The 16,363-nt window shown below is 35.8% G+C and overlaps 2 protein-coding genes across 2 annotated transcripts; one reads left to right on the top strand and one right to left on the bottom strand.

Annotated features, from left to right (window-relative positions):
- The first annotated feature begins 51 nt into the window (after positions 1–51).
- Positions 52–822, top strand: LOC139990563 (coiled-coil domain-containing protein 12). Its single transcript, XM_072009966.1, has 3 exons — positions 52–215; positions 334–472; positions 543–822. Exons 1-3 carry the CDS (start codon positions 88–90, stop codon positions 735–737), a joined length of 462 nt encoding a protein of 153 aa, XP_071866067.1. The 5' UTR covers positions 52–87; the 3' UTR covers positions 738–822.
- LOC139990549 (carbonic anhydrase 2) lies at positions 799–16,231 on the bottom strand. Its single transcript, XM_072009942.1, has 7 exons — positions 15,996–16,231; positions 6,241–6,282; positions 5,430–5,594; positions 3,846–4,090; positions 2,443–2,679; positions 1,672–1,930; positions 799–1,487 (listed from the first exon to the last, which is right to left on the bottom strand). The coding sequence occupies exons 1-7, from the start codon at positions 16,036–16,038 to the stop codon at positions 1,441–1,443; spliced, it is 1,038 nt and encodes a 345-aa protein (XP_071866043.1). The 5' UTR covers positions 16,039–16,231; the 3' UTR covers positions 799–1,440.
- Positions 16,232–16,363: the final 132 nt, after the last annotated feature.

Genomic DNA, 16,363 nt, shown 5'->3' with positions numbered 1-16,363 from the left:
TAATATTCAATTTTACACCCTTTATTGAAATATAGATAGATACTAACGCCATCTACGATCGTTGTGATAAAACGTGACAAAACAAATATGGCTGAAGACAAAATTGGTTCATTGGAAGAGGAAGCTTTGAAACGAAAAGAACGCTTGCAGGCTTTGAAAAAGAAAACCGAGGATAACAAAGAAACCCAAAATGATAGTGTTAGTACGTTACCAAAGTAAGTTTCGCTGTTCTTCTTTTAAGTAATTGTAATTTTTAAATCTAACTTCATTTAACCTCAACTAACCTCTAAAGATCGATACTTATTTTTGTATTTGTTTACTTTATCGCTACAGACCGAAATTTCGGAGTTATAAACCACAGGATGACAGTCTTAAGGACAAAGTATTAGAAGATGCACAGCCAGGAAATGTTGAAGAGGAAGTGCAAGATCAATTAAGCGCTGCAGTTACAAAAGTTGTCATTGAGGAGCTTGTAAGTAATTGTTTACAATAGATCAAAGTATTTGTTGTTATTTGATATTTATTTAATTACAATCTTTTAGGATATTAGCAATCTTGCTCCTAGGAAACCAGATTGGGATTTGAAGCGGGATGTTGCAAAGAAATTAGAAAAACTAGAAAGGAGGACTCAGAAAGCAATAGCTGAGCTTATAAGAGATCGTCTTAAACGAGAGCAGCATGATTGGGCTGCTGTGGTAAATGTGGCAACCAACGATCAGACAAAGAACCTTCCTTAAGAAGTTTTAAATCATTTTATAACATTTTAATAATTTTGTGCATATAAGTATAACACAATAATAAAATATATTAGTAATAATTTTATTTATTATCGTCTAGATTACTATAGATTTCAAGACAATATATTTCATAGACATATTCATGCCGAGAACTTATTATCTATAAGATTAAAGTATTTGTATATTATCATAAGATTAAGGTATGTTATCATGGCAGCGGTAGGAACTGTTGAATAAATACATACTAGAATTTTTGGTAAGCTTTATAACTTATAAAATACTTCTATATCTTTATTCATCAAATAAGATGCAATCAAATTCAATTATCATTTGTTTTCTATTTCTATTGCTTTGACTGTCACATTATGAAGAAAGATTATATGTATCTACTGTTTAAAATCAGTCAATGTAAAATTTCTTTAAGTATTTATGTACATTGTTTAATATATCCCTAGAATTAAATGGTAATATACGCGTAATTGCGCGAGCATAAAAATAAAAATACTTATTTCCATTCTTATTTAGATTAGAAATAAATATCATAGATAACAGAACCGTTGAATACAGATGCCCTGAAGAAGATAAATAATACCTTTTCATAAGAAAATGTATTATATCAATACTTATTTAGAATTCTTATCGATTATTTTAAATTACAGAATAGTCAATGTGATTGACTAGAGTTTCCAGTACATTGAGCCGATTATTGATATGGTAAGACAAGAGTGGTTGCAAGTATCACTGCAAATGCTGTAACAGAAATAAATAATTATTTGATATCTAAAATTATGTTATTTTTCGAGATTGATGTATATTTTACTTTCGCACACGCTAAATTACTACTTTGATTTCATAAAAATTAACTTCCCAGGCTGATCTCGTTATATTATACAATTAAAAAAATTTATGAGCCTAAATACAAAAGGATACATACGTGACACAGTCCACATGCTTGCTCCAGAATGTTCATTATCTTTCTTATTATCCACAGGAGCCTCTTCAAGTGTATTAGCATTTAGATTCTTAGGTGCAGGAGGACTCATTTCTGGTTTCTTGGCAAGAACAGGAGTTACGGTACTTTGTGTATCTCGGACATTACGATAAACCGTTCTACCGTCTAAGGGTTGTACTGGGCGGAAATTATGCGTTACTTCTTTGTTATCAAAGTCTTGAATAGAGCGGAATACAGACAACTGTAAAAAAAAAAAAAAAGAACATCAAGCAAATATAGACAATCAATTATGACTATCAGTCGAGTTAAGAGGAAACACGTTTCAGGATTATTTACGTAAAACATTTCCAGAATGTTTGAGGAGATCTAAAAATAAATTCCAACGCTGCCATTCAAAATAATTCTCCATCCTCTCTCTTACCATTTTATACTAATTATTTTTTAAATAATACTTCTCCACCTTATCTCCTTAAATTTCACATCTACGACTAGAATTTCATTCATCCTCTAACGTGTTTGTCAATTTCTTAACTAAGAATAGCAGCTTATTTAACCATCGAAAGAAATTACTTTCTCCGGTAAAAGGTTTCTAATAATCGAGTTTGGACAGCCGTGAAAGAAAGCGTTTGTAGAAGATATTTGTACAATATTCTTCCATATTCACTGTTAGACGACGTTAAAACCTAGACAAATACTCTAAAGGCACCCTTGTACTAACGAAATTTACATTGAACTCGATCGCTTTTGAAATACCTGCTCGTGGGAAATATGTTGAGGTTTCGCAAAGTCGATCCACTGAACGATTTCCAGACAAGGAGGTGTGGTCAGTGATCCTTTATATGTGAAGTAATCTTGCGCTGATGCAAGATCAGGAGCGATCAATTTGCTTACAATATCGTTATCCTTTAACACCTTATTGCTACCAGCCTTTTTGATTTCCGATATTTGCGGCACGATTAGGTCGAACAGCGGATTCGCGTCATTAGTGGCCTGCAACAAACGTTTCTCTCGTTAAGATATTTCCAACAATTTTTCCAATTATCCAGAATTTTCTCTTCGTCGATTAAAGTCATCCTTTTTATCTTCGAACTAACATCAAACATATTCGATCGAAGTTGTCGAGATGCGAGCGTAGACAAAAATAGGTTTCGCATAAAATGATTCTGTTCTAAAAGAAACAAACTGGTGAATGTATGTTTTTCACGTTTGTCTCAATAAAATTACCAGACTGAAATACGATTACAATAGCCTTCTCGTCGATTAAAGTTTCTCATCTAGAGACGCGTTTCGATCGAATTCGTTGGAGTGTAAACACAGACAAGAATAGAATTTCTATAAAGTATTTCTATTTTTGAAAAAACAAACTTATGAACGCGTTATCCTCCACTCGAACGTTCTGTCCAAGTTGTCCCAATCAATTTAAACCATTTAAAGAGATGCAGAATATACGTGAAATAACGTTAGGTATTACGTACATGCACCCAGTTAGAGTCGGTTTGCGCGATTTACATAACTGATTTTAGGTATAGAGTACGCGAATTCGTGTATACAAACTCCTACGAAAACAGAAATATCCATAGCGGAGGCATGAAAGCGAGACGAAGTCTCTTCTTTCTACGTCTTCGACTGGAATTACTCGAAATTGATACTAATCGATTTGATTAGTAACAGATACTGCACCGCAAACTGTGAATTTTTATGCAAATTGGTACTTCTTATAATTCTAACTAAAGAAACGGAGCGTGGGGGAGAGATCTATATCGTTCGTTGAGTATACTTTTCTATATTTCTATATTTATATTCTGTGCATTTCTGCGAACTTGAAATTTCCCATAAACGTATAGAAATCCACAGTCTATTTATTTACACTGTTAGATCGACTAGATTGACTTTTTATCGTATATTAAAATATTTCGCGATTTTATGTCTGTTAGAGAGAAAGGTTTTCTCGAGAAATATTTTTCGGAAAGAAAAATTTTCTCAGAAAATTTGCAACATTTCTGACAGTCGATAAAACCTGTCGAATATTTACTGAAATTTCGAAGAGAATTAATCATTGAGTTGTCATTTTTTTCGTAATAATTTCCGATAAAGTGGCATATACCAACTTGCTCGGCGTAGCAGTAAATAATTGTCAATATTTGATACTTATATACCTCATACCAGTATCCAAGTACACTGAGACCATCGTCTTGTTTTAGCGCTTCGTCGTAGGTGCCATATGCCTTCTTCCAGAAAACTGCGTGCATTTCCATGGAGTACGAGTTATTGTTTATCAGATCCTCGGATCCTAGACTGTCATTGTTTCCCCAGTGGAAGTGCAATTGTTCGAACACGTACGTGCTGTTGAGGGACGCCCCAGATATCTCGAGGGGTTCAGAATCGCTATTGTGGATCATCACTAAAACCATGAAAAATATACAGATGTCAATTTATCGTGTTTGCAAAATTTATCTAACGAAGCGGTCTTATTTCCTGGAGGCCATTTTTTCTAATGCGTATGATTCCTCGAAGCTTTATCTTAATCGAGACAAGACAATGACTGCTATAATCGACGTTAATTTGCAGCTGTTCAAGGATAAGAGTCACGTTCAAAGAACGCACAGAACAATCGAAATGATCCTACACGGGTTAATTTAATTTCTAAGTTTTCTACCTTCTTGGCAAGATAGGTGAACTAATCTCTTAAACAATACTATGTACATACAATTGCTGAACGAAAGCTTAGCGTTGAACGCGTTATTACTGAGTTTTGCATAGCTACACGCGATGCTCGTTACTTTTGATTTGTCACCCCGCTGGGAGTAACCATCCACATGCTATATTTTTATTCTTTAAGCTATAATATTTTACCAAATTGTAAAAATTTAAACAAATAGACAATAACAAAAAAAAAAAACTTTTGATTTGCCGAATGATTCAACATTATCAAAGAACGCGTGAACGCTGTTGGGAATTAAAACGATGAGATTTATAATTAAACAACGCGCAAGACAAACGAATCTATATTCTAATTAGATAATGCAATGTATTTCAGTATGCAGTCGGCTAGGAATATTCGCGCGTGTTTGTAACAAAGGAAATAAAACTGACGTAACTTAATATAAAAATACACGAATGACAAGGAAATTCGTATTCTAATTAAACGATGTAACATCCTTTAGTATGCAAAGGAATAAGGATAGGTACGTATAAGGAATTATTAATTTGTAAATTATCATCGTGTCCACTAACTATCGACTATAAGACTATTGCAACATCACAAAACGTATATTAATTTGAATCGTCGGATATCCGATGTCCGATGTTTCTTCGCGTAATTCGACTGCCTCTTATGTTCTTAATAAATCATCACAGAAAGTTCTCTGTCTCTGTAATTTTTCCTCCTGTACTTTCCTTTGTAATAGCGGCAATACGCTTTCCGAACGTTTATTTCGATTTTCTAATTTTCTTCTTTAACTTCATAGCTTTTCCTTTCACAAATTTTTGCGAAATACTCTTTCATAGAGCTGCTTACACGATAAGTCCCTTGCAGTGATACGATACTTTGAACAGACTTTGATAATATCAGCGAAAAAGATATTTATCAGAATTGTTTAATAATCGTTTAATCTATCTGCGAGAGATAATGTACTTTAAAAGTAAAATGTCTTTTTCGTGTTTGTTTACGCTTTAACGAAATAGACGATGACTATCATCGTTCATTTACACGTCGATATCTCGACCTTGTTATTCCATACCTGTATGGCCATTGTTCATTATGACAGCTTTATGGGGTTTCTGGAGAGTGGAAAATTCCAGGTTCGGGTAAGACGCAAGCTCAACGTTGTTCTCTTCTATGTCAATCGGAGATTGAAATTTCCCAACGCACGTCTCATCTTCGTCGTTGGTCCATAACGAAGAAGCTGGAAAAGATACTTTTAACAAAATCAAGGCGATCAAAGATTCACTTTTCTACGAACTTTATCGTACCATTATGTGGCAAAAGATTAAAAATCAAAGATTTCCAAATTAACTGATTCTATATATTTTCACGTTTCGTAATTTCACGATCTCGAACGTAAATTTGTTCACCGTTCTAGGTTTCCAAAAAATTGCAAACAAATTTCAAAGTACTTATCGATGTCTCTGCTGTATCGTCTAACTGTTCGTTAGATCGAGTGCTTAATAGGAGAAAAAGAAAAATTGTTTTCGAAGAAAGTTAGGAATAAAACATCGCTTGCAATGCCAAAGTCTATGGACGAGCAAACTGACGAGAAAATAAGGTAAATGTTACACCGTTTGTTTCATAAAAACATAATAATTATACATTATATAAACGTTTCCATATCTGAGTCATAAATACGAACGAGATCGTGATGAGATTACAATGTTGAACGAGTAATAGCGTTTAAAACGATGACATATACGAGGCTTTCTAAGGAAGAAAGTTGATTGGTCGCGTTGAAGTGGTAAACAACTTACTTACAGGTCCCCATAGCTTCAACGTAAATCAATTTTATGTATCTATGAATCGCTTCTTTCTACGCGAAGATTCGCAGTTAAACTCACCTTTAGCGGCACTGTAGCTAACACTGTTGGCGGCGATCAGATCTGAAATGCAAACAACAATTTGTAAAACAGGTCGATTTACATGTTACTAGTCGTTGCACATGCATAGATAAGCAGGTTTGATCAGATTTCATTTTTAATTAGACGGTCATTAATCGACAATCGTGAGAGCCTTGTTATCTTCGCGCATGAATCGTCGTGTGGATAGACGTAGATAAAAACAATTCTATAGAACGATGAATTTTATTTGTTAACAGGAATATCGGTTAATCGAGCAGATTAAATGCAGCGAAATTTGCATCATTCTTGAAACAAAGAATCGTTTCTCTTCCTCTATGTTCGATAATTTGATAGTATTTGATACTTGTGTTTTCATACCTAGCACATGTAAATACGTAAATTTAACTTAAGAAATAAGAAATATACTACGGATGTTTAGACTGATGTTTCTTCGAAAACCGAAAGCCCAACAGACGGTTCTTTCGCTTATTGCATACTGCAACCAGTGTGCTCTTACGTCTTCGATGTTTCACATGCTTTTCTATATCACGTGCGATTTTCTCGTTATCTCTGTATCTAAGAAATGTTTAACAAACACGTAAAATTCCACAGTCTGATAGTAAACGCGTAAATACTGTTCGCTTTCTCTATTCGATTATATCAAGCTGAATATATTAAAAAAAAAAAAAAAAAAAAAAAAAAAAAACAAAATCACCGGTATATTCTGCTAAAATAACGCGTAAACGTAACTCGTAAAGTAATACACGTGAAATAGTTGGCCGCAGAAATTAAAATTCATCCATCACTCGTCTTTCGAGCGTTAAACAAATCGCAAGAAATTGCGTGAATAAAACAAACTGTACTTTGATGTAACTCGGTGAACTCGGTAAACAAAAGGATAAAAGGATCTGGGTTAGGCAGATATCTGCAGCGGTTTCACACTTCCGTGGGAATTTCGCGAGACTCCAGTGAAAGTCGATTTACGAAAGATCTACAAGCGAGCGCGCTGCTTTTGCACTCGGCTCGTCACAGATGAATTGTTCTAGCCGAGTCGATTAAAATATAGAAGCCAGCTACTCTCCTGTATGGTAAACCGTCCGACAACGAATATCGATTCGTCCCTATGAATTCGATTGCACCGATTATACCGTTACGTGCTGCGACATCAAATACTTGGGATGATACATGTCCGGCTGACATGCCGTTGAATAATAAAATGTAAACTTGTTTAACGCATGCAACAAGGACAGTACGTTTTTAGACGCGAAGAACCTGTTATATGTCGTATAAGGCGATTTCATGTTCTTCTTCCGCTTTTTTCCTTCGTTAAAATATTCCGCTAATGATCGGCAGATACTGGCGAATCCACGAGCAAATACGTGCTTTCTACTACATGTGGCATAAATTGAAATTATCAGTAAGTAAGATTTGAAATAAAAGGAACGAGGAAAGTGCAATAACACGGTTTTCTACTAATCTCTTTCACAGTTAGAAGAACATATTTATACAAATTACAATTTAGTTTTCAGATTACTACTTTCTTAGAGGGAAACAAGAAACTAATAAAACGGTCGGTTCATTATGTAGATACTCTCTCTTCTCTTGCTTCTCTTCTCTCTCTTTTTCTATCTTTCTTGTGTAATACGTATAAAACATGTATCAACGCATACAATTTACTGTACGCATCTTATGCGTACATACACACGTATCGATATTAGATTGTAACGTAAATTCGTACTGGTTTCATGTCTGTTACATATGAAGCGAGAAAATTTCATATAAGAAATACAACAAGCAGGGTAAATTCCTGTTGCAGCCTGTAATAGAAATATACAACACGATACAGTCGTAGGGATGCAAAGTACGTGCGAAAGAAGAAGAAAAAAAGAGGAAGAAAGGCAGGAAAAATTATATAGAATTAAAACGAACGTTGACAAGAAAATAAAAAGAAACGTCTAGTTTGTGAGGAATTGCCCCAAGGTTTCACGTTATCGGAAAAACGTATTTAATGTCACAGCGGTTACTTGAGTCGCGGACATACGCATGGATTATTCACGATTCGAACGTATATATTCGATAAATTCGAAGTTCCAAGCGGAAAGGGAAATAGGCCACTTCCTCGCTCACGGTAAAGGCGCTTCTCGATTATTACCGGTTAACGAGTCAGCCCTTGCACGGTCTACGAATGATATACGGCGCGTGTACTCACGTTGCTAGATCCTATGCATATGCTCGACACGTGCGTCGAATGACAAACGTACGAAGAAAAAGGCGGTTCTGTTTCAGGATCGACGATTATTGCCAAGCCACGTAGGAGGTCCTTTCGACGACATTTCGAGGACTATGAACTAATTTAGCCGATTTAGCATCGCCATTGAACGTACAAGCAACAGCGTGTCCTTCCGATAAGCGAAACGTTTATTCGGTTTTATTGGTCACGGATGCGCTGCTGGTTCTATCGTGAAACCTAAATGTTCACACCAAGGATCATCGTACGATGAAAATGGGAGCACGTGTATTGCAAGTGAAGCAATCGTTGCGTTTCGTTGCGAGAAACTGCTTTTTTTCCGGATGGAGAGAAGTTAAAGGGACGACGACCTTGGGTTGGTTGTTCCATTGCGCAGGATATTGCTACACCGAACGATCGAACATCGCGTTATTACGTTCTGAAATAGTTAATTACAGCGAGATATCTCGTACGAACGTGAAGAACGTTTGACAAAGAGAACGATAAGTAGGAGCCGACTAATTTTAGTCGTTAATAGTCAGTATTTACATATCGCCTGTGTTAGTCGTTATTACTTAAGAGTTGAGATTTCAAGGGACACGAGAATCTTCTCTATCTTCAATCGCGAGGATTTATTTTATTTTTCACGATGCTAGGTTAAAATTGAAGTCGGATATTACTTCAGGCTCGAACCATCGGCATACCAATATTTCAGCGTCGAACGTTCCTCTCTCGGCCAATATTACTATTTCTCTTAACAGGCTTTTTCTAAGTCCGCAGTTCTCATTTAGGATTCCATTATTTGTGAGGTGCAAATGTTTAGGAGAGAAACGACAATTAACAGAACACTTAAATTAATAAGAAACACTTAAGTTAAAAGAAATGGCAGGCGACTATTTATGCCAGTGAGTTAAAGAATATTATTACGATTTCCGGGAAATCCTTTCCGAATGTTCAGTGCTATAGGTTTATTTTACTTTTTGCCATGTAATGTTAAAATTGACAAACGAACGTTCGTAGCGAACAAATGCAACGGTAATTATTTTTATCTAATCGAAATACGCAGATTAGATAAATAAACGTAATAAATAAATAATAATATCTTTTTGCACAGAGGCTCACTGTTCTCTGTAGGGTGTAACCTGTGATACGTATGTTTACGAGAGCACATACTTCACACTTGTGAAACACCTTTACCTCGCAAGAAGTTTGTGCTATTTTTAACATTCCTGATTATTAGACTGCGGATGTTTATTCAATTCTGGAAACGTTCAAAATGCACATATTCATAGAATGCGAGTAACACAAGGTTACACAAAATATTCGCAGATGTAGTGGATGAAACAATAAAACTACCTAGTTCTGTCTTTTCAGTTACCAAACCGCGTGATACATTCCTTCGCTATTGATCGATTTATTTATCTATTTATTTGTGAAAGAACGTAAGAATTATTTAAAAAGCGTAAGATGCACGCATGTAAATCTTTTCGATGAAAGACACACGTACATCTATAGACGTACACTTTGTAGAAAATTCGAACAAATTTATCGCCTAATATAATTTAATTTGCAGAAATGTCCGCGATTCAGCGATCATTCGAATCATTAAAAAACTCATTTACATTCTTCAAAGGCACTTCGATATTCGAATTACCTGCCCCAATCGCGTCCAGAGATGAAATATTATAAAACACACGGCGTTCATCGACACTCCGATAGTTTTCATCGTTCGTTTCAATCTACGATTTCGCTGGTTGTTTGCGATGGAAGGTCTCGTATTACTTTCTTTCATACAGCACGCCCCTACTTATACCAATATTCCATGTATAAAGATACATCACGTATGCCCATCTACTTGTTGTTAATTCCACTTCTACTTATTGAAAGTTTATTGCACGAGCTTGAAATCGACATGTCTGTAATATTCGTTAATGTTGAATGATTATAGACGTATGGCCCGACCCTGACAGTATCGAAGTATACTGTATCGAGTGTGCTTTGCTGCACATACTCCACAGCGAAAATCTCTCGAGTTTAAACCGCTATATCTAGACTACGGATGTTTAGACAAATTTGTATTCTTGATTGAAGAAAAGGAACTTAAAGAACGATCTATTTCCACTACTAAAGAATTGAACGAGCAGTATACTTTGGATATTTCATTCATTTCAGCAGCAGTGATATAAAATACAAAATGCAGCGAATTTACTGTTATTCTAACACCAGCAGGGAAATTTATGTAATAAAGAAATTTTGACTTTTGCTATTACTCTTTGCTGGTTAAAGACGATCGATATTTCAGAATAGCAAATAATTATCGATCTCTGGTTTATTTTACGATTCGGCGAATCTATTGATAGTTTATAACATAAAGTAAGCTACGATGTGTAGACTGCAAAAGTTACAATGGATTAATGACGAGATAAGAGGATCGTACGATAAAGAATTCAACGTTTCATTGATACTACGCTCGATTCAATGGCTGTTACACTTTCATACGTAAAGACGATCGAGATTGTTAAATGGAGGATTAAATAGCGAATAATCGAGTACGTGGATTAATTTTATCGATCAATGATTCATAGTACGGAGAACAAGTCTGCCACGTGTTTTTGTTACATCCCAGCGATGATACTTTGAACGACGTATATTTATATAACTTTATTCAGTATTATAACAATTTTTATTCGCATTCATTGCCCGAGAGATATTTTCTACGCTATCATTCCTAGTTCGATTCGTACACAATGCTAGTTACATTTATTCCAACGTTCTTGGATGTCCTGTTATTTAAAAAAATATTTTAATCCAATTAGAAATAATTATTCCGGAAGAAGAATCGTTCGATCAAGGAAAAACGAAATCCCGGTAAAAAAAAAATAGATACGCGCAAGTGTAGAAGACGTGATTCGTAGGTAAATTAATTCGACGACTAAATATGGTTAACCACTACCCTTGGAAATAAGCCGCGACTTTTCCGGTGCTTTTTTCCTTCAGGAAATTGCGCAACACGTAGCAGCACGAGGCAAATTGAAAAAAATGCGGCCGTGAAATCGGATGTACTTATGGATATTACATATCTTCTCGGGCTACGTGCATATGTAATTTTTTTCCATAAAGGTAGCGGAGATCGAACGCAACGATACCGCCGGCTTCGTTTATCAAACGCACGGTCTTTCAGTGAAAAATGACAGGCAACGTCTCTCGTCGACCATATTTTCTCTCTTTTAAACGCTAATTACATTATCTATATTTCTTTCTTATTTTCTCCTTCCATTCCATTCGCTAATTCGTTGCGTCGGACTTCACGCGCTTTAAGTACAACGATATACGTGTTTCAAATATGCCTGGCGAATTCTTGGGAAATAAAGCATGGTATTTTAAAAATTAGATAAACACAGCTATGCAACTTTTTTTTTTAGGTATCGTTACTTGACACGCGCAAGATGCACAGGATACTGAGGCGTCAAAAAAAGAAAGGAAGTCCTTGGGAAAATTTTTAAATTTGCAACATATATTTACTCCGCGTGACTCGTATTTCTTCTTTCTTTTTTTTTTTGTTTTATGTAAATAACAGACGTGTCCAATATGCAAATCAGGCGAAAGACTTGACGAATTACGGTAAGGTGTTCTAAATCAACCTCGCCTCGGTCTTATAGAAAGTGTGCAGTTATTTTATTGGTAGCTTTTTATCGCAGAGTAAGTATGCCACTTTGAATGAAAGTCAGATACTGTTCTAATAATAGAGATTCCTTTTGACAAAAGAATCGGGCCAATTGCTCGTCGCGATTCGCGGTTTACGTCGTTCAACTTTTTCAAAAATATACGACGTAAACGTTTGACGTTTATAAAGTGCAAGAGCGAAAGCTTTAATACCGTTGTTATTTATCAGTCGATGGAAACGTGGAAAACACATCGAGGAACTTAGGAAACTAGAACTTTACGGTAAACGGCGGTACGACAATTTTTTGCGTCACTCTATTGTTGCACTATCTACGATTGGAATCGTTTAATCGAAATTACAGTGGGCTATTGCGTTCCAGACATTACTGTGACAAATGCATTGTCTATTTTGTCCTCGATTTTGCAGAACGTTCGCGTATCGATACTTTGTACGCGAAAGACGTCATGCACACGTTGTTCTTCGTTTTTCCTTTTTTCTGTTTTTCTACTTTTTCACTTTTCTCAATGATGAAGATAATCTTATTAATCGTTAAATGTCACTCGTGTTAACTGTATAATATATCGTAATAATCGCGAAAGAAGCGAAGATTTTATCGATCAAACGATCTTCGTTCGTCTGGTTTCCGATAAAAATATCTGAACCATTTACCCCTACTTACCCCCTCTCATGATATTGATTCTTTATCATTATGTCACAATGGATGCTTCCATCGTAAGTAGGTATTTAATTTGTAATTATCGAAGAGATTCGTTGCAAATTGCAGGTAAATTACAGAGAACTAATTCTTCGAACTAATTTTACTCGAGAGGAAAGAAGCCGTAAGCACGAGCGACGCTGAATTCAACAAAAACCGCACTTGACAGTTTCGATTTCTTAAACGATAAATTGCGCTAATTAACCTTAAGCTCGTTCAAGGAACATCAAATTATCTCATTTTATTCTAATTGACTGCCTACGACCGGTCTATCCCTCCAAATAACTGTGGAAAATTTTGGGCCACGAGATCTATCGCGATTTGCAATCACGTGTATATATCACGGACGTCACGATTAATTTCGTTAATCGTACTGTAAAATCGTATCAAGTTGTCGCACGTGTTTGTTACGTAAGAAAGTATCAGCACATTAAAAGCAAGTTATCGAAAATTGATTAGATCTGTATCTTACTCCATATTCTCACCTATTTCATTATAATTTTCTGTTCGATCTTATCGTTTCTCGTCCATTGTTTTTCTGCCACTTGTAACTTTAACTCCTACTGTAACTTGTAACGTTATCTAAAAAGTATTTTGACAAAATTGTCACCAACATGCGAAAATATTTCTATTGATACGTATATATATATATATATATTCTTTTTTTTTCTTTTTTTTCGTTTCACTTTCACACGAAATGTTTCCACCAAATTACAAATCGTGATGTATCTCGTGGCAAAGCCACGTTCCTTGAAATACGACGCGTTCTACATCAATCGATCCGCTGTAGCGCGTAGATCACGAAAATAGCGAGATTACTTCGCGGATATTTACTGTCACTGAAATATCTCGCCTCGTATTCGATGAAAATGATAAAGGAGGGAGATCGGTATCGATCTTCCGTTTGTTTAACCGACGACAGGTCGTTTTTTCAAATGCAAGAGATTCGAAGATCGCAGCGGGAATAACTTTTCGATCGGAACAGAAGAATTCGGAGAGGAAACGCTCTGCATTTTCGTACTTCTGGATAACATAAATTTCATATAGGGCTGTTAGAACGCGATAAGAAGGCAAATATAACGAAACCATAAAAGTTGCATTTAACTCTGGTAGTTTAGTCGATGACGTTTTAATCAAAATAAACGTGGCAGGCGGCGCCTTGTAAATTACAAACGGCTCGCGATTCTGTTTACGCTTATGAATCCGAGAACCGTAAATTACGCCTCGATGGTGTTTAGCTTTCCCTTTTCGTGAATTTTATGTAACGCTTTTACTTCTGTTTTCACGCAAACATATCTCGTTCGAGTGTGAATCCGGGTCTAATTGTCGTTAGCATAGGCTGCCGCTGCGATGCAACCGATGGGCCGAGTTGAACACGCTTCGACCATGCTATGGGGCCCTATCGTGAATTTTAAGCGATTTCGTGATATTAATAATAAGCATAATTGATTCAGCGTCGGCTATAGTCTGTCAGCCGTAGCCGGATGCCAAAATGTATGGCGAGTTGAAATAATCATAATTAAGATCTTCCTTTTCTTTATCTACATTTTATACATTTGATATAATTGTATACATTTACAGAGAATTAAAAGTTGCAAAAATCCATGCAATAATCAGTGAGTATGTAAAATATGCCAAGTATAGTTGCCTTCTATAATAATTGATGAGTAAAGCAATTTTTTACCGAGATCCTACTTTTCAAAATTATATTCTCGAAAATATGGATTTGCATAAAAATCAGTAGTCTACATATTAGTATACAATCGTACTCGGTTTTATATTACATAATCAGATAATTTATTTGACGTTATCCGACAGCTAGTGCTATAGAGTAATTAAGTAATGTTTATTAATCGAAGAAAGTGAAAGAAAGGAACAAGCATTGCACTTTTAAGAGCATTGTTAGTATGTTTGAAAATATATAGGCGATCGTAGACTGCTAGTTTCTTATCATACCTTAATTGTATTCTAAGCTTTCACTTCAATTGTTGATATCGTTATCAAATAAAATGCGCCTTTATATCTCTCTGTGTATTTCGTTACATATCTACCCCGCTATTGTCACTTCTATGAACGAGATTCCAACGACCACAATACTATACCTGTGTTACTATAAACAATTGTAAATCTCGTCTTGTTCCAGAAATATTTCTCCCAAGATATACAACAATTGCAAGAATTTTCATTAATCTCGTATTGTCAAAAAAAAAATCTCCAATTACATCTACCGCAAAATTCCCATAAAAACTCACTAATATTCACGTCGCGTTATCAAAGGCGTTTTCATCAGAATATGTGAGAAATCTCAAGTTTCTTAAACGTCTTCAAGGTTTATTTATTTCTCTATTAAACGGTCGTTAGCCCTATAATACGTAGACACGTAGTGGTAATAAGTAGAGGAAAATAAAAGTAGGAATTATAAAATTGCAAAGTTACAAAAGCGAAGCTGCAAGTACGATAGAACAGGAATACTTAAATAAAACACGAAAATATATTACATTATGACCGTGCAAGCATTGAATATCGTAAACATCGAACGTCTAAAGTTCCGAATCTATGTTATACCGAAATATCGTTGAAATCATACGGTCCTTACATTGTCACAAAATCTCGAATTACAGCCAAACTTCTAAACTGAAATTCGTCCTAAATATCTATTAATTCCAATAGAAATGTTTCGATTTTTATGTCACGTTCTAAGAATTTTCGTTCGCGATGCATTTAGGAGCGGCAGATTCTAAAAAAAAAAAAGAAAAATCCTGGATTCGTACCACCGTGAAATTTCAAAGCAAAACCTCGACTATCGTTGCTATAAAAAAATCCCTCGACGTTTATATCGCATCGGTAGAATTCTCATCAAATTCTCAAAGAGATTCGGTGGATCGAAGGTATAATCAAGCTTCCAGCTAAAACTCTCGCTATTATTTCTACAAAGGATCGTGAAGTGGCGAAAAAATGTTTCACTGCGGGCCCGGTCATCCTCCAAGCTAACGTCCTTACAAAAATTCTTCAACGTCTGTGTCACAAAAAAAGGTTCGATGCGCGATGTTACAAATCGAAATCCCAGTTTCACAGTGAATCACGACTGCCTAACCTTTCCGTGAATCATCGGTCTAAAAAGAGAAAGAAGAGAAAAAAAAAGGACTTACTCGACGACAATAGGAGCCCCAACGTGACGATCAAGAAAGCCATGACGAAAGAGGCAACTGTCACTTTTCACTGCAAGTGGATGGTGTCGAGGGTCGACCCAAGTACTGCCGATTCAACGATATGTTAACTTAGAAATACGAATACTCTGTTACGGTCGGTGGTCGACTGAGCGACTGCCGGCTTGTCGACTATGTTAAATAAGAGACCACCACTTTTATTTTGCGGTAGCCTATCGACTCTGCACAAATTTATATACCGGCTAGTGGAGACGAAGAAGCGCGGATGATGGTCAGGTAAACGCGATATCGAGAAAGTCAGGAAGGGGGATAAAAGGCTCGATGGTGATTTTTGATGATTCACTGGTCCT

Source organism: Bombus fervidus, chromosome 9, assembly GCF_041682495.2.
Source record: "Bombus fervidus isolate BK054 chromosome 9, iyBomFerv1, whole genome shotgun sequence".
Taxonomy (NCBI): domain Eukaryota; kingdom Metazoa; phylum Arthropoda; class Insecta; order Hymenoptera; family Apidae; genus Bombus; species Bombus fervidus.
Note: the sequence above shows the minus strand (reverse complement) of the source record. Positions and strands in the feature narration are given on the sequence as shown.